Source organism: Cervus elaphus, chromosome 5 (assembly GCF_910594005.1).
Source record: "Cervus elaphus chromosome 5, mCerEla1.1, whole genome shotgun sequence".
Taxonomy (NCBI): domain Eukaryota; kingdom Metazoa; phylum Chordata; class Mammalia; order Artiodactyla; family Cervidae; genus Cervus; species Cervus elaphus.
The window spans coordinates 57,552,116-57,571,804 of record NC_057819.1 but is presented as its reverse complement, the minus strand read 5'-3'; the positions used below and the strand labels follow the sequence as shown (position 1 = coordinate 57,571,804).

The 19,689-nt window shown below is 41.4% G+C and overlaps 1 protein-coding gene across 8 annotated transcripts in view; it reads left to right on the top strand.

Moving 5' to 3' along the window:
* The window catches only part of ZNF827 (zinc finger protein 827), a 186,736-nt gene that overhangs the window by 60,682 nt on the left and 106,365 nt on the right, over positions 1 to 19,689 (top strand). For all 8 annotated transcript variants that reach the window (XM_043902546.1, XM_043902547.1, XM_043902549.1 and 5 more), the window contains exon 5: positions 11,102 to 11,335. In XM_043902546.1, coding sequence (XP_043758481.1) covers positions 11,102 to 11,335 — 234 coding nt within the window. The remainder of the gene's footprint in view (positions 1 to 11,101; positions 11,336 to 19,689) is intronic.

Sequence of the window (19,689 nt, the reverse complement as noted above, 5' to 3'; positions counted from 1 at the left end):
GCATGTAGTTGAGGAAATCAAGATGGCAAGTCAGTAGTTTAGAGGTGCTGCCACTGGAATCCAGGTGTTTCTTTCCTCACTGTGCTGGATAAGGTTTACCTCCTTCTAGAATTGTCCACAGAGTAACTTTTTATCTTGATAGACTTGGGGAAGTTGATCAAAGTCTGTATTTCTGCAAAACTGAATCCAGGTCATTTTCTGCCTTCCCTCAGAAGTCACATTTTCTTCTACTCACCACTGTTGTTACTCTTGTTGCTACTTCTACTATTATCATCCTGAGCCTTGTTACTGATCAGATGGGTCTACAGTGAGCCAGGCGCTGTGCCAACGACGCAATGTAATTTCTCAGTTAACCCTCCCAATAGCCCAATTGATGTTAAACCTATTTTATAGACGAGGAAGCTGAGGCTTAGAAAGTTTCAGGGGCAAGGGATAGAGCTAACTGCCTAACGGCAAAGCTTGGCTGCTGAACACTTAATGAGCTATTACCTAATTTTTTTTTTTCTCAGTTGAGCGAAGTGTCTTTTGACCTCCGTCTGCTTTACTGTTTATTTTCCTTGGCTTCAGACCGTGGCATCCTTTTTAATGCATGCTAATTCAGTCACTAATCTGGTTAACTTTTTTGTGTCTTCAAAATACACCCACAATCTGTCCCTTGGAGGGCAGCCTCTCCGGGGGCTGTCACCCTCACACGTAATCAGCTTGCCCCTCCAGCTCCCTCCCTGATGCCTCTCGCCACCCCAGGAGCATCCCCCCTTCCAGGCCGTCAAGGCGTTCCTGGACACTCCCAATACCTTGGGCATCAGGTTGTGCCCCTGCCTGGCTCCTTTCTACTGAGTGACTGTATCCCCTCTACTCTTAAGAAAAATGCTGAGTCTTCACCAGCTCATAGACACACCCCGTCATTTCCATTTACCTGCCTTCACTCATGTTCTAGGAGTCTGGTCATTTGAACCATGGAGTTCCATGTATCCTTCTCCTGTTAGATAAAAGGGAGGGGGGAGGTTTTAAAAAGAATTAATAATGTTATTAAAACTAAAATAACTAGGAAATGCCCTGGTGGTCTAGCAGTTAGGAATCTGCGCTTCTACTGCACGGGGCACAGGTTTGATCCCTGGTTGAGGAACAAAGATCCTCGCAAACAAACCCAAAACAACAAACTCGTTTAATGCACCTCTGACCTCCAGTGGTTCTATGTCTTTGTAGAGAATTTCTAGCAATATTGAGCTTCCTTGCTGATACCTGCCCCCACTGTCCCTGCCCCAGTTCTGCTCACTGTGCTCAGCTGCCTCCGCTGAGTCTTAAGACCCAGGTGGAGACTTGTATTATTGATTGTGTCTTAGTCTTGCCTCTTCAACTCTGTTTCAGATTGCTGGGCCGGGGGTGGGGGGGCGGGCAGTGTTCAGGAAGAGATAATATTTCCTTTTTAATGTCTTTATCTTTGCACAGTATCATCCACAGTGCATTCCATGGTAGATGATAAGAAAGATATTTTATTAGTCATATCTATTCTGGAAGTCAGGTTTTCAGAGGTTGTGATATTACTTCACTTAGAAAGAGAAAGATTTGCAAATTCACAACCAACTCTATAGTGCTGTCAAGAGGCTGGAAGGAAAAGATGATCCGTGGAAAGAAAGCAAAAGGGAGCCTCCAACAGTGTGAGCGCCTTGGTGTTGACCAGGAACTCAGCTGGTAGAGCCAAGTCTAGGAACCAGAGTCTTGCATACAGTTAAGTAACAACCTGTCTGCAATTTAGCAGCTCAGCACAATAGCCATTCACTTAACTCACGAGTTTGGGCATCTTTGACCAGGGTGCTTCTTCCAGTCTCTCCTGGGCTGACTCATTGGTCTGCAGGACCTTGCCAGGTTGCCAGGGCATGGCTGGTCTCAGATGACTCTGGCCAGAATGGCCTCTCTCTGTCCTCCAGGGTCTTCCATCCTTCAGTGGGTTTGCCTGAGCTTGCCCATGTGGCAGCTGGACTGTCCTTGGTTCCAAAGGAGAGAGCAGCAATGCTTCTGGCCTGAGGGGGCTGGACTCAGAACCGGCCCAGCATCACTTCCGCCACCTTCCAGTGACCAAAGCCAACCACAACTGCAGCCCAGATTCAAAGGGCAGGAGAATCTCCACTTCTTAATGGCAGGCGCTGTGGAATCACGTGACAAAAGGGGTGGGTTTTCAGGGAGAGGAATCACAGTCATCATTTGGTGGAGTTCCTCAGACTCTCTGGGTGGGTGTTCCATGAAGACAAAAACACATTACAATCTCCATGTATGAACCAGAATGTCAGTACAGTCACTTAAAATGACAGGTGGGACCATCAAGAGGAGATGTCATTTGGGGCAGATGGGCACCAACTTCCCTGGAAAGTGTTGGAAATCTATTATCCAATCATTAATTTTTCTTTTTTCTGGTCTCAAGTCACCTCAAGCTGTATGTCACTTCACCGCTGTTTGTGCAATTTTTTTTTTTTTGATATGTTAATAGTGTGAATTTACAATGCAGTTTTCTTTCCCATGTACTCCTGGCTTGAGGCTTGATTGGTTTTTCAGGACTGGCTCTTCCTGCTTTTGACAAGGGAGAGATCTCCGTTAAGTGATGACTGCAGATAGCCACACTTGCTCGTCGTGTGTGGCTTGGAATAGTTTGGTTCACAGAGAAAAGCCTTGTTTATTTGTTTTAAAGGTCTGTGGCGTTGCTTATTGTTATTACCCTTGACCTTGCTCCAGAGGCACTTTTGTTTTCCCTCTGTTACTACGTCTGCAATCGCAGTAGCTTCACAGGGGACTTGCGTGGTCCTAGTCTGGGGACATAGATCCTGAAGTGTAACTTAGGATTAGCTCAGATGGGGATAACAAATGTAATGAAATATAATGAGAAATATAAGATGGTTAAGACTTTTCCCAACACTAAATATAAAATGACTTAAGACCAGTTAAGTGGTCTACATTATGAGAGAACAAGATCTGAAAACATTTAGCTAATGTTTTAAACCTTCTATTTGAATATAATATTCTTCACTGTTATTAGCTATTATTTAATGAATTCTTGGCTTTCCGTATGACTTCAGGAGGCAATTTATTTTCTTCTCACACCAAGTACATCAAGCTGTCAAAAAAAAAAAAAAAAAATCCCAGATACCCAAACAGATCATACATCCTTACATAGGCTTACAAGGGAACTTGGGTCTCTCCAACAGCCCTGATTTGTAATCTGGAGAGTTGAGCTCTGATTCTGAATCATGAATGAGCTGTATGACTTTAAAAAGGTCGTATCATTCTCTGAGACTGTATTTTCTTATTGTAAAATAATGGATTGAAAAACAGTAATGGTTTTCATTTTGTGTGTTTTTAAGCAATTGAATTCATTTTTATCAAGCAAAATCTTAAAGTACAGACTCAATATATAAAGCACAAAAATACGTAATTTATGTATTTTAAAATTTAATTTTATCTTTTATGTTCTCATTTATTATATTTATTTCTTCTAAAAGTCCAACAATTAGAAAAAAGTTGCTAAGTGATAAGCCCTGAACATGAAATTAGTGTTAGGATGAGTGTTATGAGCAGTGTTAGCATCTAGTATGTTTCTATAAATTTATTTTGCTGATTGCAGCTTCAAGAAATATCATTTACACAAGGGCATTGTGACAAATGAGATAATATTTTTAACAATTCGCCTTGTAATCTCATGATCCTTTTAATTAAATTTGTTCAGCTGCTTGAAAGGAGAGTATGATAATAAAAAGTTTTTGCTTTTAAGTTGACACATTTAGCAACTGCCCTTATTCCTTATCATAATAAAGGGCAGACACGAAACATCCTAAACTTTCAATAGGCACTAAAGCCGTCTATAATTCTATATTAACTACTTGGTTATTACTCAGTTGCTTCGCCAATGGTGCTAGTGGTAAAGAATTTGCCTGCCAGTGCTGGAGACTCAAGGGATGTGGGTTTGATCCCTGGGTTGGGAAGATACCCTGAAGAAGGAAATGGTTACCTGCTCCAGTATTCTTGACTGGAAAATCCCATGGACAGAGGAGCCTGGCAGGCTACAGTCCATGGGGTCGCAAAGAGTCAAACACAGTTGAGCACACATGAGTATGCATTACTCAGTTAACTGATATTTGAAAATTTATTTGATCTCTCTAGTCTCATTTTTCATCTACACAGTGGGGATAATGGTAGTACTACTTCAAGGGATTGTTGAGAGGATCAGATAAATTAATCCAAATACTGGCCCATATTAAGTGCTCTATAAATGATAGCACCAAGTATATCTAAATGTCTGCATGTTTCTGTCTGTCAGCCATGATCGGAAGCTTCATCACAGCAGACACACTTGTTTCCTACATCTAGGTTAAGACAGTGGTCCTCCACCAGAGGCGTGCTCAGAGGGTAGTTTCAGTGTCTCGAGAAATGGTTTTCACGACTGGGAAATGCTGTTGGCATATAATGGGTAGAGACTAGGGATGCTCCTGGACCTCCTTCTATTTATAGGATAGCCCCCAAAGCAAATTATCCAGCCCAGAATGTCAGTGTTGCTGAGGTTGACAAAGCCTGATTTAAGGCATGCATATAGACCCTACTGATGCCATAATTGTACATTTTACATGCATAGGCCTGAATTTTTGGAAAGATTTGTGCGTGTGCTCAGTTACTTTATTCGTATCTGACTCTTTTGTGATCCCATGGACTGTCCCCTGCCAGGCTTCTCTGTCCATGGGATTTGCCAGGCAAGTATACTGGAGTGGATTGCCATGCCCTCCTCCAGGGGATCTTCCTGACCCAGGGCTCAAACCCGCGTTTCCTGTGTCTCCTGCATTGCAGGTGGATTCTGTACCACTGAGCCATTGGGGAAACCACATATAACCAAAATGCTGCCACTCCTATGAGGCAGGAAGAACAAGTGATACACAGGACTGAATTAACTTGTTAACATAAGTTAAGCTATCAGTGGTCTCCAGAAAGATGACATTTTATATATAACAGAGTTAAGGCTCCACATTTTATTTTTTATTTATTTTTTTTAAGGCTCCACATTTTAAAATGAACTTTTAAATTAAGTTAAATAATTTTTAAAGCTTCACTTTGAAACCAATATTTGTTGGAACCCCTGAAGCTTGACCCAGGGTTCCTTGGGATACTTTTTGAAAACCACCAATCTGCAGTTCCTTCCTGGTCCAAGAGTCTTTGACTCTGCTTTAGCGGGAGGTGGTAAATAAAATTCTTAACGAGGCCTAACTTTTTCATGGAGCAGCTCAGTAGTCACAAAATTGCCAGACTCCGAACTGAAAGAGTGCTCTGTCTTATTAAACTCAAGGAAAGTGTCATTCTCCTTCACCAGAGGGAATGGACAAGGCAAAACAGAAGCAGTCATGTTGCAGACTCTTCTTCCGCCCTCTTAAATCTTTAGAAAGTTCCTCCCTACCAGAAAATGTCCCTTTCCTTCAGGTTACATCCCACCCTTTCCTCATTTCTCACTAACGATGCTTAGCTCACGCCAGATCACTTCTGTCCAACACCCACGGTGCAACTGCTTGGCTCCGTATCCTTAAAGGCACTTGGACTGTGTCGGAGAGAAAGGAGAGAGCTTGGGTGCGTTTTCAGCAAGAAACCCTGAAAGTCTAGTGTCTGATTTGAAGGTGTCAGTCCTTTAACCTCTTGGGGCCTTGCTTCCTTCACTTCTCAGATGAACATGGTAATAATACTTGTCTCCTGTGGTTGATGGAAGGAGCGATTCCTGTATAACAATTCAAATGCTAGTTGTGTGTGTCGTTGAAACAAATAGTGGTCTTTTGCTAAAAAAAATTTTTTTACTTACTTGTCTGTGCTGGGTCTTAGTTGTAGCACATGGACTCTTTAGTTGTGACATGCAGTCTCTTAGTTGTGACGTGTGGGATTTAGTTCCCTAACCAGGGATCGAACCCAGGCCCTCTGCATTGGGAGCATAGAGTCTTAGCCACTGTACCACCAGCGAAGTCTCCAAATAACGGTCTTTAAGGAAGCTATATAGCATTGTCCTGGGGTCAGAGATGGGAGGGGCTTAGACAGAAGGTCAGTGTGTATTGATGATGCTGAGGACACTTCGCTAGAATGGCAGTTCCTTTTACAGCTCGTGCATGCTGGCCTATTAGAATTAGAAACTTGGAATCATTTTATCCCAGTGGCTTCCCCATCCCCTTCCCATACTAGCATTTATCTTGAATCCTTTCTAAATCCTGATTTAGAAAAAACTGATTTATTTCATTTCAATGGCAACCGAGCTCTGTTGAGTGCATTGACTTAACAGATATACTTAATTTTTAGTCATAATTTTCTCAGGTCACAAAATACTTGAACAGGGAGAGAAGTGGGTCTCTTGGTTAGTTGGGCTTCCTTGCTGCATTAAGTAGAGTGTCTAAAGCTTTAAGATACATAAACAGAAGTCAGGGCAGTTGCTGTGAAAGTTCTTTATGAATTGAATTCCATATGTGCACAGATCTTCATAGTGGTGAGAATGAAGCAAAGATTAGGCAGTGAGTCATAAATTACTGCTTTTCTCTAGCAATTTCCCCAAAGAGAAAGAAAACATCTTTAGTTCCACCTTTCTCTGTAAAAGATAATAGGCTTTTTAAAAGTATGATAGTAAAAAATGATGGCAATTATTGTCATATTAATTTTAAAATATAGGGCTTTATATACTATTCTCAGTGCAAATATTTCTGGTAATTGAGAGACAGCAGTGTAGCCTTCATATTGCTATTTTTATATCATCTATTTAGACCCAAATGTTTGGGAAATTTAACTTGGACGAATGAGGGTTTCCCACATATTTTTTGATATGTCATTAGCTACATTTACATCTCCCTAGCACATTGCTCATTTTATGCCATTCTTGACATTGTCAGAATGAAAACCAGGTATGAAGTACCTTGCAAATTTATAAAATAGCAACAAAAACAACAACATACAGCTTGTGTATTTTTTTTTAAGTGTCATTGCAATTCTGTTAAATTTGGGTTGTGCAAACGATGCCAAATATCTTTTTTCCCCTTGTATCTTATGTAGCATGTGTTCTGACTAATGCTCCCAAAAGCTACCTTATACCTTCAGAGAACATTAGCTCAATGGTTGTCCTCTCCAGTAGTTGGGATTTGCTTCTAGGGCTCCAGCAGTTTCTTATCTCTTTCCTAGCCTCACCTTAGAATTTTTTAAAGTTTCGAAAATAAAATATGCAGATCTAAAGCATTTTTAAAAATACATAACCACTCACTTTGTATTTTTCCTTCCCAAAGAACTGAAGTTACAGACTTAATAGATAGCATCCATTTAATTACTCTGTGTCCACTAAATTGGGGTACTCTTGGAAAAGGTTTTATGCAGGATTCTGGAGGAAAGGCTGAGGTGAGAGAGACTTGAGGAGACGGCTGGTAAAAACCCCTCCGGAAGTAGTTGGAAGGGGAGAAATGTGCTAACCAAACAGGATTCTCTTAGGAGTTACCTTCTGCAGAGGTCCAAAATGCATGCTTGAAGATTGCTCTGGACACGGCTTGGTCTTCTTGGGTTCAGGTTCCAATGGCGTTGTCCCCAGTGGGCTAGATTTTCAGCACTTTTCTGGAGATTCTTCTGGGTTCTGCCTTTAGTAATGCCAGAGTCCAAGTGATCATTCAGAAACACCTCCAGAGGAGTTGTAGTGTAGTAGCAGAGCCTTTAGCTTTATCTGGGAAGTTTTATCCCAGATCTAATGATACCTTGGGAAAGCACTTCTGATTGCCTTTAGTAAAATATTTTGGAAGTCATAGTTCTTGTTTACCATGAGTTATAATGGAGTGCCAACAGATATCACTGATTTGTGACCAACCTATTTTATTCATTCAACCACTATATGTTGAGTACCTACTATGTGTTGTTCCAGGCCCTGTTCTGCACACTCAAGGTACATCAGCATTTTAAGAAGGACCATTGCCTGTGATGATGGGAAGTGGGCGGGATGCAGCGAGCATCTGCTCTCTATCCTAGCTCATTTTTGAAAGGTTTAGCGTACTCTCTGGTCTTCCCAGATGGCTCAGTGGATAAAGACCCCACCTGCAGTGCAGGAGATGCAGGAGATGCAGGTTCCATCCTTGGGTCAGGAAGGTCTCCTGGAGGAGGGCATGGCAACCCACTCCAGTATACTTGCCTGGAGAATCCCATGGACAGAGGAAACTGGTGGACTGCAGTCCACGGGATCACAAAGAGTCAGACACGGCTGAAGCGACTGAGCACAGACATACTCCCCAGACCTCAGGAAGGATGCCCATGACAGGCATAGCTCTCTTCATAAAGCGGAGCCCAGAGGCCCACCAACCCGGCACACGAGCTTCCTGTTTGTTAAGTAAACAGGGCTGTTTTCTATTTCTTGACCCAAAAGGACTTTTACAGTGTCGTTCACTTTATAACTACTTGTTGAGCTCTGCGTATCAGTTTTACGCACATTTTTTAATGACATTTTATTTCACAATGAAAAGAATTTTTTGAGGGAGAAAGTAAAAAAATAAAAAGAAATAAAATCTCATAAAGGTCATCGCCTTCATGAAACCTCTATCTTTGAATCGGAGACGTAGACCATAAATGGTTAACCTGATAAACAAGAAAATGATGTAGTATGGATTCTCCTGTTGGGCTGTCTTGGCAAGATACCCCAGACTTGGTGGCTCACACAGCAGAAATGTATTTCTCGTCATTCTGGAGGTTCGAGATCAAGGTGCTGGCAGGTTTGGTTTCTCCTGCGGCCTCTCTCCTTGGCTTCAAGGTGACTGCCTTCTTCTGTGTCCCACATGGTCTTTACTCGCTGTGCACATCCTTTGTGTCTCTTTTATTCTCAGGACACCAATCATATTGGATAAGGGTCACACCCAACCCTAATGACCTCATTTAACCAATTACCTCCCTGTCTCCAAATACAGTCACAGTGGTAGTTAGGCCTTCAATATATGTATTTGGGGAGGTGGGCAGACAAAATTCAGTCCACAGTGAAGTGTTTTCTGCTAATAAACATTTTGGAGTAGAAAGGAAAGGTAAAGTTGGGTAAGACAGATTGGGAGTCCTGTGGGGTGGGGGTTGCAGTCTTGATGAGGATGGTCAGGGTCTTCATTGAGAAGGTGGTGTTTTAGCCAAGACGTGAAGGTCAAGTTCCAGTCAAGTGTTGGTCTAACAGAGACCAGAGATGGAGGGATGGTGTGATGGAGGTAGGAAGGGATACAAAGTGGACAATCCATGGACCTGGGTTTTAGTCCTAGCTGTTTATCTGTCTAGACTTCCCGGGTGGCGCAGTGGTAAAGAACTTGCCTGTCACTGCAGGACACACAAGAGCTGTGGGTTCGATCCCTGGGTCGGGAAGATCCCCTGGAGAAGGAAATGTCAACTTACTGCAGTATTCTTGCCTGGAAAATGCCATGGAAAAAGAAGCCTCGTGGGCTGCAGTCCATGGGGTCTCAAAGAGTCAGACATTACTGAGCATGCACACACACTTTATTTTTCTGGTAGTAAAACTTCTAAAGGTCACTTTAGCCTTCTGGGGTCCACTTTCCAAGTATGCTGGTCTGTGTGGACTTCTGATTCCAGAATAAATGTTCTTAGTGGGGCATGAGACAGAAAGGAAAGACTTTGTGCTTATGTGTTGGCTGGAGGCAGGGGGTGGGCAGGGGGTGATAGGTGTTTGCTTTGGCAATTTATCCTTTTATTTTTTTCTTTGTTAAGCAGGTGTGGGCTCAAGGCTCATTTTCGTAAGCATTTCTAAAATTTCTGTATTGGGATGAGATCTTCTTTCTCAAAATACCAGTATACCTAATATAACCAACCTAAAGTTTTCCTACTATGACCGTTTAACGGGAAGTGAGATGCCTGTGAAAGTGGCAAGTGGTACATGAGGCTGCTTGCCTTCCTTCTTGGTTTTTCCCAAGGAAGATCAGGAAGTTGTATGTAGTGCGGTGTGGTATAGCCAAGCCACAGAATCCATCCCATAATAGGCCAGTCAGCTTTGCTCTGACCACACACGCCACACCAGCCAACCATGCTAGGAATGGAAAAGGACATTAGTGGAAAAACTGGTGATATCTGACTACAGTCTGGATCTTAGATCACAGCAATGGGAATTGCTTCGTTCTGACAAATGCTCCATGGTTACGTAAGATGATAACTTTAGGAAACTCTGGGTGAAGGATGTATGGGAACTTTTTGTATCATCTTTGCAGCTTCTCTGCAAAACTAAAGTTACATTTAGAAAATAATATTTTTTTTTCCTTTAAAACTGCCCATTGTGGACTAGGAGATAATTTGGGCTACACGATGTAGACCAGAAAGACAGCGCCAAATACATGCCCCACCCTTTGTGGGGCTGTAGCGTCAGCTTATGGTAAGGCCAAAGTAGCACATCTCTGTGCTGAGCTTTTCTCTTCGACAGGTTCTCCATCCCCACCTGACCACTGCTGTCTAGGTTTTTGCTTGGATTATTGCTGTGAACTCATGTTTAGGGGCTCCCCTGGTGGCTGAGACCATAAAGAATCTGCCTGCAATGGGGGAGACCCAGGCTCAATCCCTGGGTCAGGAAGATCCCCTGGAAAAGGAAATGACAACCCACTCTGGTGTTCTTGCCTGGAGAATTACGTGGACAGAGGATCCTGGCCGGCTACAGTCCATGGGGATCGCAAAGAGTCAGACAGGACTGGGCGACTAACATGTTTATATTCAGTGTTTTATGGCAGAGTAACTGTTTGAATGCATTATTCTATAACAGGGTTAGGTAGGGAGAGTGCTAAGAGGTCAGAGAGGCAGTGACATGTGCAGCGAAGAAGACATTGAGGGAAACCAAAGAGAAAACGCCCAGACACTTTGTAGAGGCAGCACTTCTTGAAATACGGTAAGTTCCAAAGATTCCGAAGTCCACACTCTCCTAAGTCCTGCTCTCATGGAGTGTCTTGTATTTTCGTGCCAAGGGCTCAGCCTATTTTGATAGGGTTGTGGTCCCTCCGGTGTTAGCTCGGCGTGTTCCTGCATTTCAAACCTCATTAAGTTGGGAGTAGCCAAGAGCGGGAGTGGTCTCTCGTATATGTATATGTATGTAATCCCTTTCTTCTTTTGACAGCTGCAAATCAGAAGGAGCCCATGAATCTCAATTTTAAAGTGAAAGAGGAGCCTAAGGAAGAGGAGGCCCTAAGCGTCACATTGCCTCGGTCCAGCTATGTGTTCAGCCCCGAGTCGGAAGTGTCAGCCCCGAGCATCTCTGAGGACACGCTTAAGCCCCAGGAAGCAAAGGGCAACGTACTGAGACGGGATATGTCGGTCAAAGCAGCATCTGAACTTCTCATGAAACTATCAGGTACTTGATTTCTGCTAAAATATTCACATACTGATACCATCACTTGCAAGCCAGCTGGGCTACCCATGGGTTACATTAGCCTGTTGGCAGCCATATCGCATTATTAAGGTAAAGTCGGGAATGACTGGATTACTTGCCTTAAATTCATGTGTTTCATGTATGAGTTTGTGGATGTTAGCCGTATATCTATCTTATTAAATACACTCCTCTTTTCCTGATTATGACTGCAAATTGTTGGGAAACACTGCTGCTTTTCTAAGATGATGTAGGTCATAATTTTAAATGGGTTTTAATGACATGCAAAGCACTTCTGTTAATTGATCAAAATATCTTTCTTTCCTAATAGAGGACCTTGCACTGTTTGGTGTTTTTGTACTATTTTCTTTACGAACCATTAAAAATATTTTTCTGAACTTAATAAACCATTAAGATGGCACTTGAAGTGATTAGTGATAGAGTAGCAATGAGATTTTATAAATAGAAATTTCTCATAATGGAATATTACAGTAATTAATCTAAGTTCTTGAGACAAATAATATTTTTATTAGTATCTAAATGTCATTTCAGCTTATCCAATTTTGGCAGATTGGTTTAGAATTTGAAATTCATGTATTTTGGATTTCTTTTCCCACCCAGTCTCCTATCTGTCCCATGAGCTTCAGAACAGATAAAAATTTAGTGTGTTTTGAAAAATTTAGTGTGTTTTGAAGTATTTGCTTCCCAGGTGTTACTAGTGGTAAAGCACCCGCCTGCAGGTTCTTTAATGCAGAAGATGTAAGAGATGCAAGGTTAATCCCTGGGTCAGGAAAAGCCTCTGGAGGAGGGCATGGCAACCCAGTCCAGCATTCTGCCTGGAGAATCCCATGGACAGGGGAGTTTGGCGGGCTACAGTCCCTACGGTTGCAAAGAGTCAGCCATGACTAAAGGGACTTAGCACACACACACACACAGCAAGAAACATACATGTAGTATAAAATTCAAATGTATGACTTTAAAAACAGAGAAGGAAAAGTTACGTTAATAATACTACTTACCAAATCATATCCCATCCTTAGTTCATTGCTGCTTAAAGATAATTTTTAGAAACTCAGAATTCTGGTATGGATTCTACTTGGAGGATGATAAATTCAGTTTGTAATTCACGATGCTTGGAGGATGAAAGCAAGAAATGTATTAGTGAGACCCCTTCCCAATGTAATTTCACCAGCAGTTGCGTGTTTCTGGTTGACCGGTAGGTTGGAAAGTAAGAAATTAATAATTATTTACTTAAAATTATTGCATCAGAACAGTTGAAATTCCTGTATTTGCCAGTTGGTGGGATTAAGAATTCTTTCCTTTGATGTGAATTTAAAACACACTGGAACTTCCAGGGGACATAATTTGTTACAGATAAAGCATAATACAATTACTACATCCTTACTATCACCCCATTTTTCTAAACTGATGGTACAGTTTCTCCTGTGTAAATGGGAGATCTCACAAGGTTGTGCTAATTGCTAAAAGCTGCAAGTTTAAAAAAAAAACTTGTTCAGGCCAACATGCTTTCATAATTTGAACCCTCCGTCCTATGTCAAAAGGTCTTGGTGACATACAGTAATCTGTTGGCTTTCCAGTCAATTCAGGGAGGTCACACGCTCTCTCCTCCTTCTCTGATAACGTGGACTTACATATTATGACTTTAACTGTCTTACAACAGTGACTCCTGTCCCCTCCTAATGGTAGGATTCTAGTGTGTAGTATTTCTATTTCAGAGTTTGCTGTGTAGCCAGCATTGTGACCTGAGAAAGCTGGGGTGGCCCCAAAAGATAATATGCAAAAACAAGATAGAAGGAAAGACATTCTCTAAGGAAACCGTTTTATCCTAATTCTTTTGGATGATGCGATTTGAGACAATGAAGTATGAAATCATTTCCTGGGTAGTAATGAGATCCCCGAAATAGAATACGGCTAGGCAGCCATGCACATTTAATGATATTTGTGGTCAGTAATGGCTCTTCTAAATGCTTATGTTGAGTGTTAGTGAATACACATGCTGTGGGGCTCCACGATAGTTGAATTGGAAATTCCCTGGCGGTCCAGTGGGTAGGACTTCTTGCTTTCATTGCCAAGGACACGGGTTTGATCCCCAGTCTGGGAACTAAGATCCCGCAAGCCATAGGATGCAACCAAAAATTTTAAAAAAGAAAACAAAAAAGACAATAGTTGAATGGATGACATGGTCATATTTCCAAAGGCATCTCCTCTGCTTCTTGCTGTGGAAATGAAAACTTGTTTGAAGACTAAGATAAGTATTGTTTTGCTCTGAAAAAATTTCCCAAGCATTCTGTGTGCTTAGACTTAGGTTAAAGAAATATGTACCGCAGTCCCTACCTTCTAGATGCTTGTGGTCTAGTCAGAAGTAATCCAGGGCAGTGGAATGCATTCAATCAGTGCTTTGCACTTGGAACTTCATACTTGTACAGTCTAGCAGACTGTGGCCAGGAAACTGTGAAGAAGTCTCCAAGTCATTCCTAAAAATAGGGAGTGTGACTTAAAAATAACAAGTGTCTTTTCATTCCTAAGCCACAAAGGTAAAGAGACCTCACCTTTTACTAGGTTTAAAGTGGGCATTAGGGTTTCTAATCACGGACAGATTGGTGCTCTTGGGAGAAGGAAAATGTTAGGAAGAAAACCTCCTAAGGTGCGTTTCCTCAAGTTATAATTTTAGCAATTCAGTGTTTCTGCCCTAAAAGGCATCTGAGGAGAGGACCTGTCTGGGTCCTCAGGCCCCCCTTTCCTGTGGTGTGTCCTGTCCCCGTATAGACAGGAGTAGCGTCTATGCAGGTAGTCAGTGCTGCTTCTCATCTGAGATCCCAACAGGTATTCCTATGGGTGGGAGTCCCTGCCTTGCTAATTTTCTTTTATGGTCTTCTGTTCCCCTGGGGAGAATCCATATGGTGCAGAAGAGTTGGATGAGAAAAGTATGTCCCATGCATTACCATACATTTTCCCCCTTCTTTAAGTTTTGACCCAAGGAATACCTAAAATGTGGAATAAGAGAATTTTTATTCTCTGTTACTTATTTCTATGACTTTTCAGTGCTGTCATCTGCCATATCTTAGGTCCTTTCAATCTTTTCCTTAAATTAACAAGAGGAAACTAGTCAATAATGTCAGCTGCCTCATTTCCGGTTTTAAATTAATTTATATTAAGTCCTTCACGATGGATGTTGGGCTCATGGCCAGGTCAGATATCATGTGAAACTTTCCTGGGTGGAGAAACCTCTGTAGTTATATTGTTTTCCAAATTGACATTTCTGTTTCATGAGGAAAACACAGATGTGTTAGTGACCAGGCAAAACTTTTCATTCACTGTGTGTTTAGGAAAATCTGAGTTTTCTCCCTTCCTTGTGGCTCAAGTCCTATTTCCAGTTGTTCCTTGGGCAGTCAAGTGCCTGACAGCTGGGCCAAGTAAATTGATTACCATAAAGAAAGCAACCCACTCTAAGAAAACCACTGGGTGTCTGGGACTACGTGTTGTTATGTGACATGAGGCAGCCAAGATAATCAGACTTTTCTGCTAAGCATATAGTTGCCAAAGATAATCCCCAGAAGTCCTGATTTAAAAAGACCCAAATCCTGAAATCAAAATCAGAGGCTACATAACATCAGACAGACTGAGAGAGTCAAGTCACTCTTAACCTCTGGTTTTGCAGCGTCTAGTGACTTTGAAAACCTAAAGAGCAGATGTGTTATCCCAGGTATGACGTAGTGCCCTAAGTGACTCTGTCTCTTGCGCTTTAAGAGAAGTAGCTGTAATGTAAATCAACCATACCTCAGTAAATTTAAAAAGAAAAAGAAGAAAAAGAGAAGTAGCTAGACTCAAAGCAACAAAGAAATACCCCCCTCTCCCTGGTCATGCATATGTACAATACACCACATGTATGGTTGAACCAAGAAGTAGGCAGATAAGATGCCATTTTAAAATATGAATCCCATAAAAATAAGTGGCTGGAAAGCTGGAGGTTTTCAGAAACATTAATGAAAAATTAAACATTTAAATTGATCTAACATGGTAAATAAAATCTCCCATTAGATCTTAATTCAAAACATGTATATTGGGTTTCTTTTTTCCATGCTCAAAGAAGGAAGCCACATGGATTTATATTCATTTCTGATTTATATTCATTTATCCCTACCTAGTCTTGGAGGGAAATATAAATTATCATTGCCTCTTATAGAGGAATCCAGGCAGGTCCTGGATTTGAAATACATAGTGATGTAGAGTTCAGGGAATCATCTATGTAAAAAAGGGCTTCAGTGCAGAGATATTGAGAAGCAGGTAAACTTGGGTAGGATGAAGTTTTAAGGTGAATTCAATCTCCAAGGTGAGCAGAAACAGAGAGGAAAGGTACCCAAAGGTTGACTTTGTTAACAGTTTTAATTAGGGCCCCTTTGGTTTTAAGTAACAAATCCTCTTCAGCCAGTTTAGACAAGAAAGGGAATTCAATAGGAGGTGCACATTTTGCAGGGGCGGGGCGGGGGGGCTTCCCAGTGGCTCAGTGGTAAAGAATCTGCCTGCAGTGCCGGAGCTGCAGGAGACACAGGTTCGATCCCTGGGTTGGGAAGATCCTCTGGAGTGGGACATGGCAACCCACTCCAGTATTCTTTCCTGGAGAATCCCATGGACAGAGGAGCCAGGAGGGCTACAGTCCACAGGGTCACAGAGTTGGACACGACGGAAGTGACTTAGCATGCACACATATACCTTTGGGGCTGACTCATGGGGTGAACCCAAGGGCAGGGGGCAGCAGGGCGTCAGGCCTCCACTGAAGCCAGGGGTTGGGGGTAGGAACGGCGTGGAGCCCAGAAGGTCCTTGCTCATCCCTGCTTCTCTGCTCATAAATGGGTTTTTTTCTGATACCCAGCCCATATGGTAGAACATAGCAATTGCCAACAATTTCTGAGTATACCTCTTGTTCAAAAGAGCAACTGGACAGAAATGTCTTAGTCCCAGTTACAAATTCCAGCTGATTGTGTCCACTCTGGTGGGAGCCCACGAGTGGAAACTCCTGCTGTATCTGGGGAGAAGGACATGTTGAACAGACCTGGCTACAGTCCTGTAGGATAGCTGGAAGGAGAAGAATCCCTAGAACCACACCTCAGATGGGCAAGAGTGAGGGTGGTGTGAAATCAGGAAGAGAAGCAATATGTATGAGCCCCTAAAAGTTAATGGTTACTGCTGATATTTAAATATTGGATGTAAATGTGTTTGGCCTTTGGGTGATGTTTGTCTTTCCTTTCTGGTGGAGTTTTGGAGAAAACTGCCCAGCCAGGAGTTGACCTAGACAGTAGCAACTCTATATGCTAAGGCCGTGCTTCTCAAAGTGTGGTCCCTGGAGGAGCCAAGTCAAAACGAGTTGGCGAAGATAGAATTCTCCAGGCAAGAATACTGGAGTCTTCAGGGGAATCTTCCCTACCCAGGAATCGAACCCAGGTCTCCCGCATTGCAGATGGATTCTTTACTGTCTGGGATACCAGGGAAGCGCCTTAGGCAAGTTATAGAAATGCAAATTCTTGAGTTCTTCTATGGACCCAGTTGAAACGCTGAGTTTTTTTATAAGTAATTCTGAAAGCTTAGTTTTGAGAAGCTCTGTGCCAAGGAAATGGTTAATTAGAGATGTAAGTTTTGTTCATCTGAAAAGCGTGCCTCAGCTTGAAACTGACGGAGAAGAAAGCTCTCTTTTTTGTTTTGTTTTTTAATTGGAGAAAAATTGTTTTACAATATTGTGTTTATTTCAGCCATAATTATACATATATTGCCTCCTTTTTGAGCCTCCCTCCCCTCCCCCCATCCCACCCTTATCTTAAATGCACATTTTACTTTTAAAAAAGAATCATCTCTCTTCAGTGGAGATTCTTTTTAATTTATTAGGAAAAAAATGGTAACTGGGAATCTTTTTTAGAAGGGCATGTGTCCCTAATAAATCAAGGATGGCATTGCTGGTGAGCCTCAGATAATACTATTTTTTTCCATGTTCTTTGCTGTGAAATTTCATGATTATTTCTGTGCAACGTGTGCATTCTTTTAAGGGAGAGAATCTCCCCACCCTCACCCCCAGCAAATCAAAGATTATGTCTGAGACTCTAAAGAATTCATTGAGATAAAGTAGAGAGTTTAGCTAAGTAAGTTCTCAGGGCAAAACTATTCACTGTTCTATATAGTATTTCTCCCTTGGAAAATTGTAGTCTATCAAAATTTATAAGCTATGACTTCCGTATGACTTCAGTAATAATCTATAGGGATGGAAAATAGGTATTTTCGGTTTATATTAATGTCATCTCATATTGCCCTCCTTCAAACTTACAAGTGATTTCACTGAATAGTGGAAAGAACCCAGAAGGCCTGGTTTTCCCTAGTTCCCGTGATTCTCCCTGCTTACACTCCATGGAAAGGAACTCCCGAGTGAACACGTTGGACATGCTAACAAACTATAAAAGAGCTAAAGAGTAATTTAAAAAAAAAGAGAGAAAAGAGCTAAAGAGTAATTTAGAAACGTCAGTAAAAGAAAGTATTTTATTAATGCTGTCTGTTTAGCACATTGTCAAATACGTGATGCTGAGGAATTTGAAAGCATGAAAATGTAAAAATGGCCTAGTCTAATCAGTCTGAAATTGAAAAAATGCTTTTTTTTTTTCCACTTCAACTTTTTTTAAGAACCTGGAGAAACCTATTGAACCTGGTACCCTACTTTTCTAATAATGCATGTATTTTGTTTATTTGATTTTGTTTATTTATTTGGCTGCACTGGGTCTTAGCTGCAGCATGCGGGGTCTTTTGTTGCAGTGCACAGACTCCCTAGTTCTGGCATGCTGGCTTAGTTGCTCTGTGGCATGTGGGATCTTAGTTCTTGACGAGGGATGGAATCTCTGTCTTCTGCACCGCAAGGCAGAGTCTTAACCACTGGCCCACCAGGGAAGTCCCATAATCATGTATATATTTTAGATTGTTATGTTTCAGAGGGGACTTCTAAACTGCTTTTGTAAACACCATCCTACTTTCTCAACATCTTTATTGAGATCTAATTTGCATACCATAAAAGTTACCTATTTAAAGTATACCATTCAGTGGCTTTTAGTGTATTCACAGAGTTGCATAACCATCACCAGTTCCAGTGGCAGAATATTTTTATCACCCCAGAAAGAAACTCTGTACCCATTAGCAGTTACTCCTTACCAACTTCTTCTCCCAATACCCTTCCAGCTGATAATTCACTGCCTGTCCGTAGATTTTTCCTGTTGTGGACACTCCATGTGAATGTAATCACCCAATAAGTGTCTTCTTTCACTTAGCATAACATTTTCAAGGCCCGTCTCTCTTGTAACATGCATCCGTACCTTATTCCTTTTTATGGCAGGATAATATTCCATTGATGTTACTGGAATGAATACACCAACAATACTAATTTTATACATGGTATAAAATGGATATACCACATTTTGTTTATCGATTCACCTGTTGTTGAACAATTGGGTTGTTGCCCAGCTTTTGCTGATAAGAACATTCATGTACAAGTTTTTGTGTAGACATGTGTTTCGTTTCTCTTGGGTATATACCTCAGAGTGGAATTCCTGGGTCAAATGGTAGCTCTATGTTTAACATTTTGAGAAATTGCCAAGCTGTTCCCCAAAGCAGCTGCACCACTTTATATCCCCACAGCAATGTATGGGAGTTTCAGTTTTTCCACATCCTTGCCAAAAGTTGTTATTGTCTGTCTTTTTTATTATAGCCATCGTCTGGGTGTGAGCTAGTATCTCATTGTGGTTTTGATTTTCATTTCCCAGATGGCTAATGTTGTTGAGCATATTTCCATGTGCTTTTTGGCCATTTGTATACCTTCTTTGGAGAAATGTCTACTTAAGTTCTTTCGCTGCTTTTATTTTTATTTTTTATTTTTTCGCTGCTTTTAAATTACTTGTCTTTTTATTTTTGAGTTGTAAAATTTTCTTATATATTCTGGATATAAGTCTCTTATCAGATATATGATTTGCAAATACTTTCTCTCATCCTGCTTTTCACTTTTTTGATGGTATTATTTGCGGTGCAAAATGTTTTACTTATAATCCAATTTGTCTCTCTTTTGTTGCTTGTGATAGGGAATTATCACATTTCCGTAATTCCAAAAATTGGGTAAAAAATGCAGACTTGTTTAATATTAACACGAAAGCCTGTCTTTATGTACATTTTCACCATATTTAAGTGTGTTAGTCGCTCAATCATGCCCGACTCTTTGCGACCCCATGGACTGCAGCCCACCAGGCTCCTCTGTCCATGAGATTTTCCAGGCAAGGATACTGGAGTGGGTTGTCATTTCC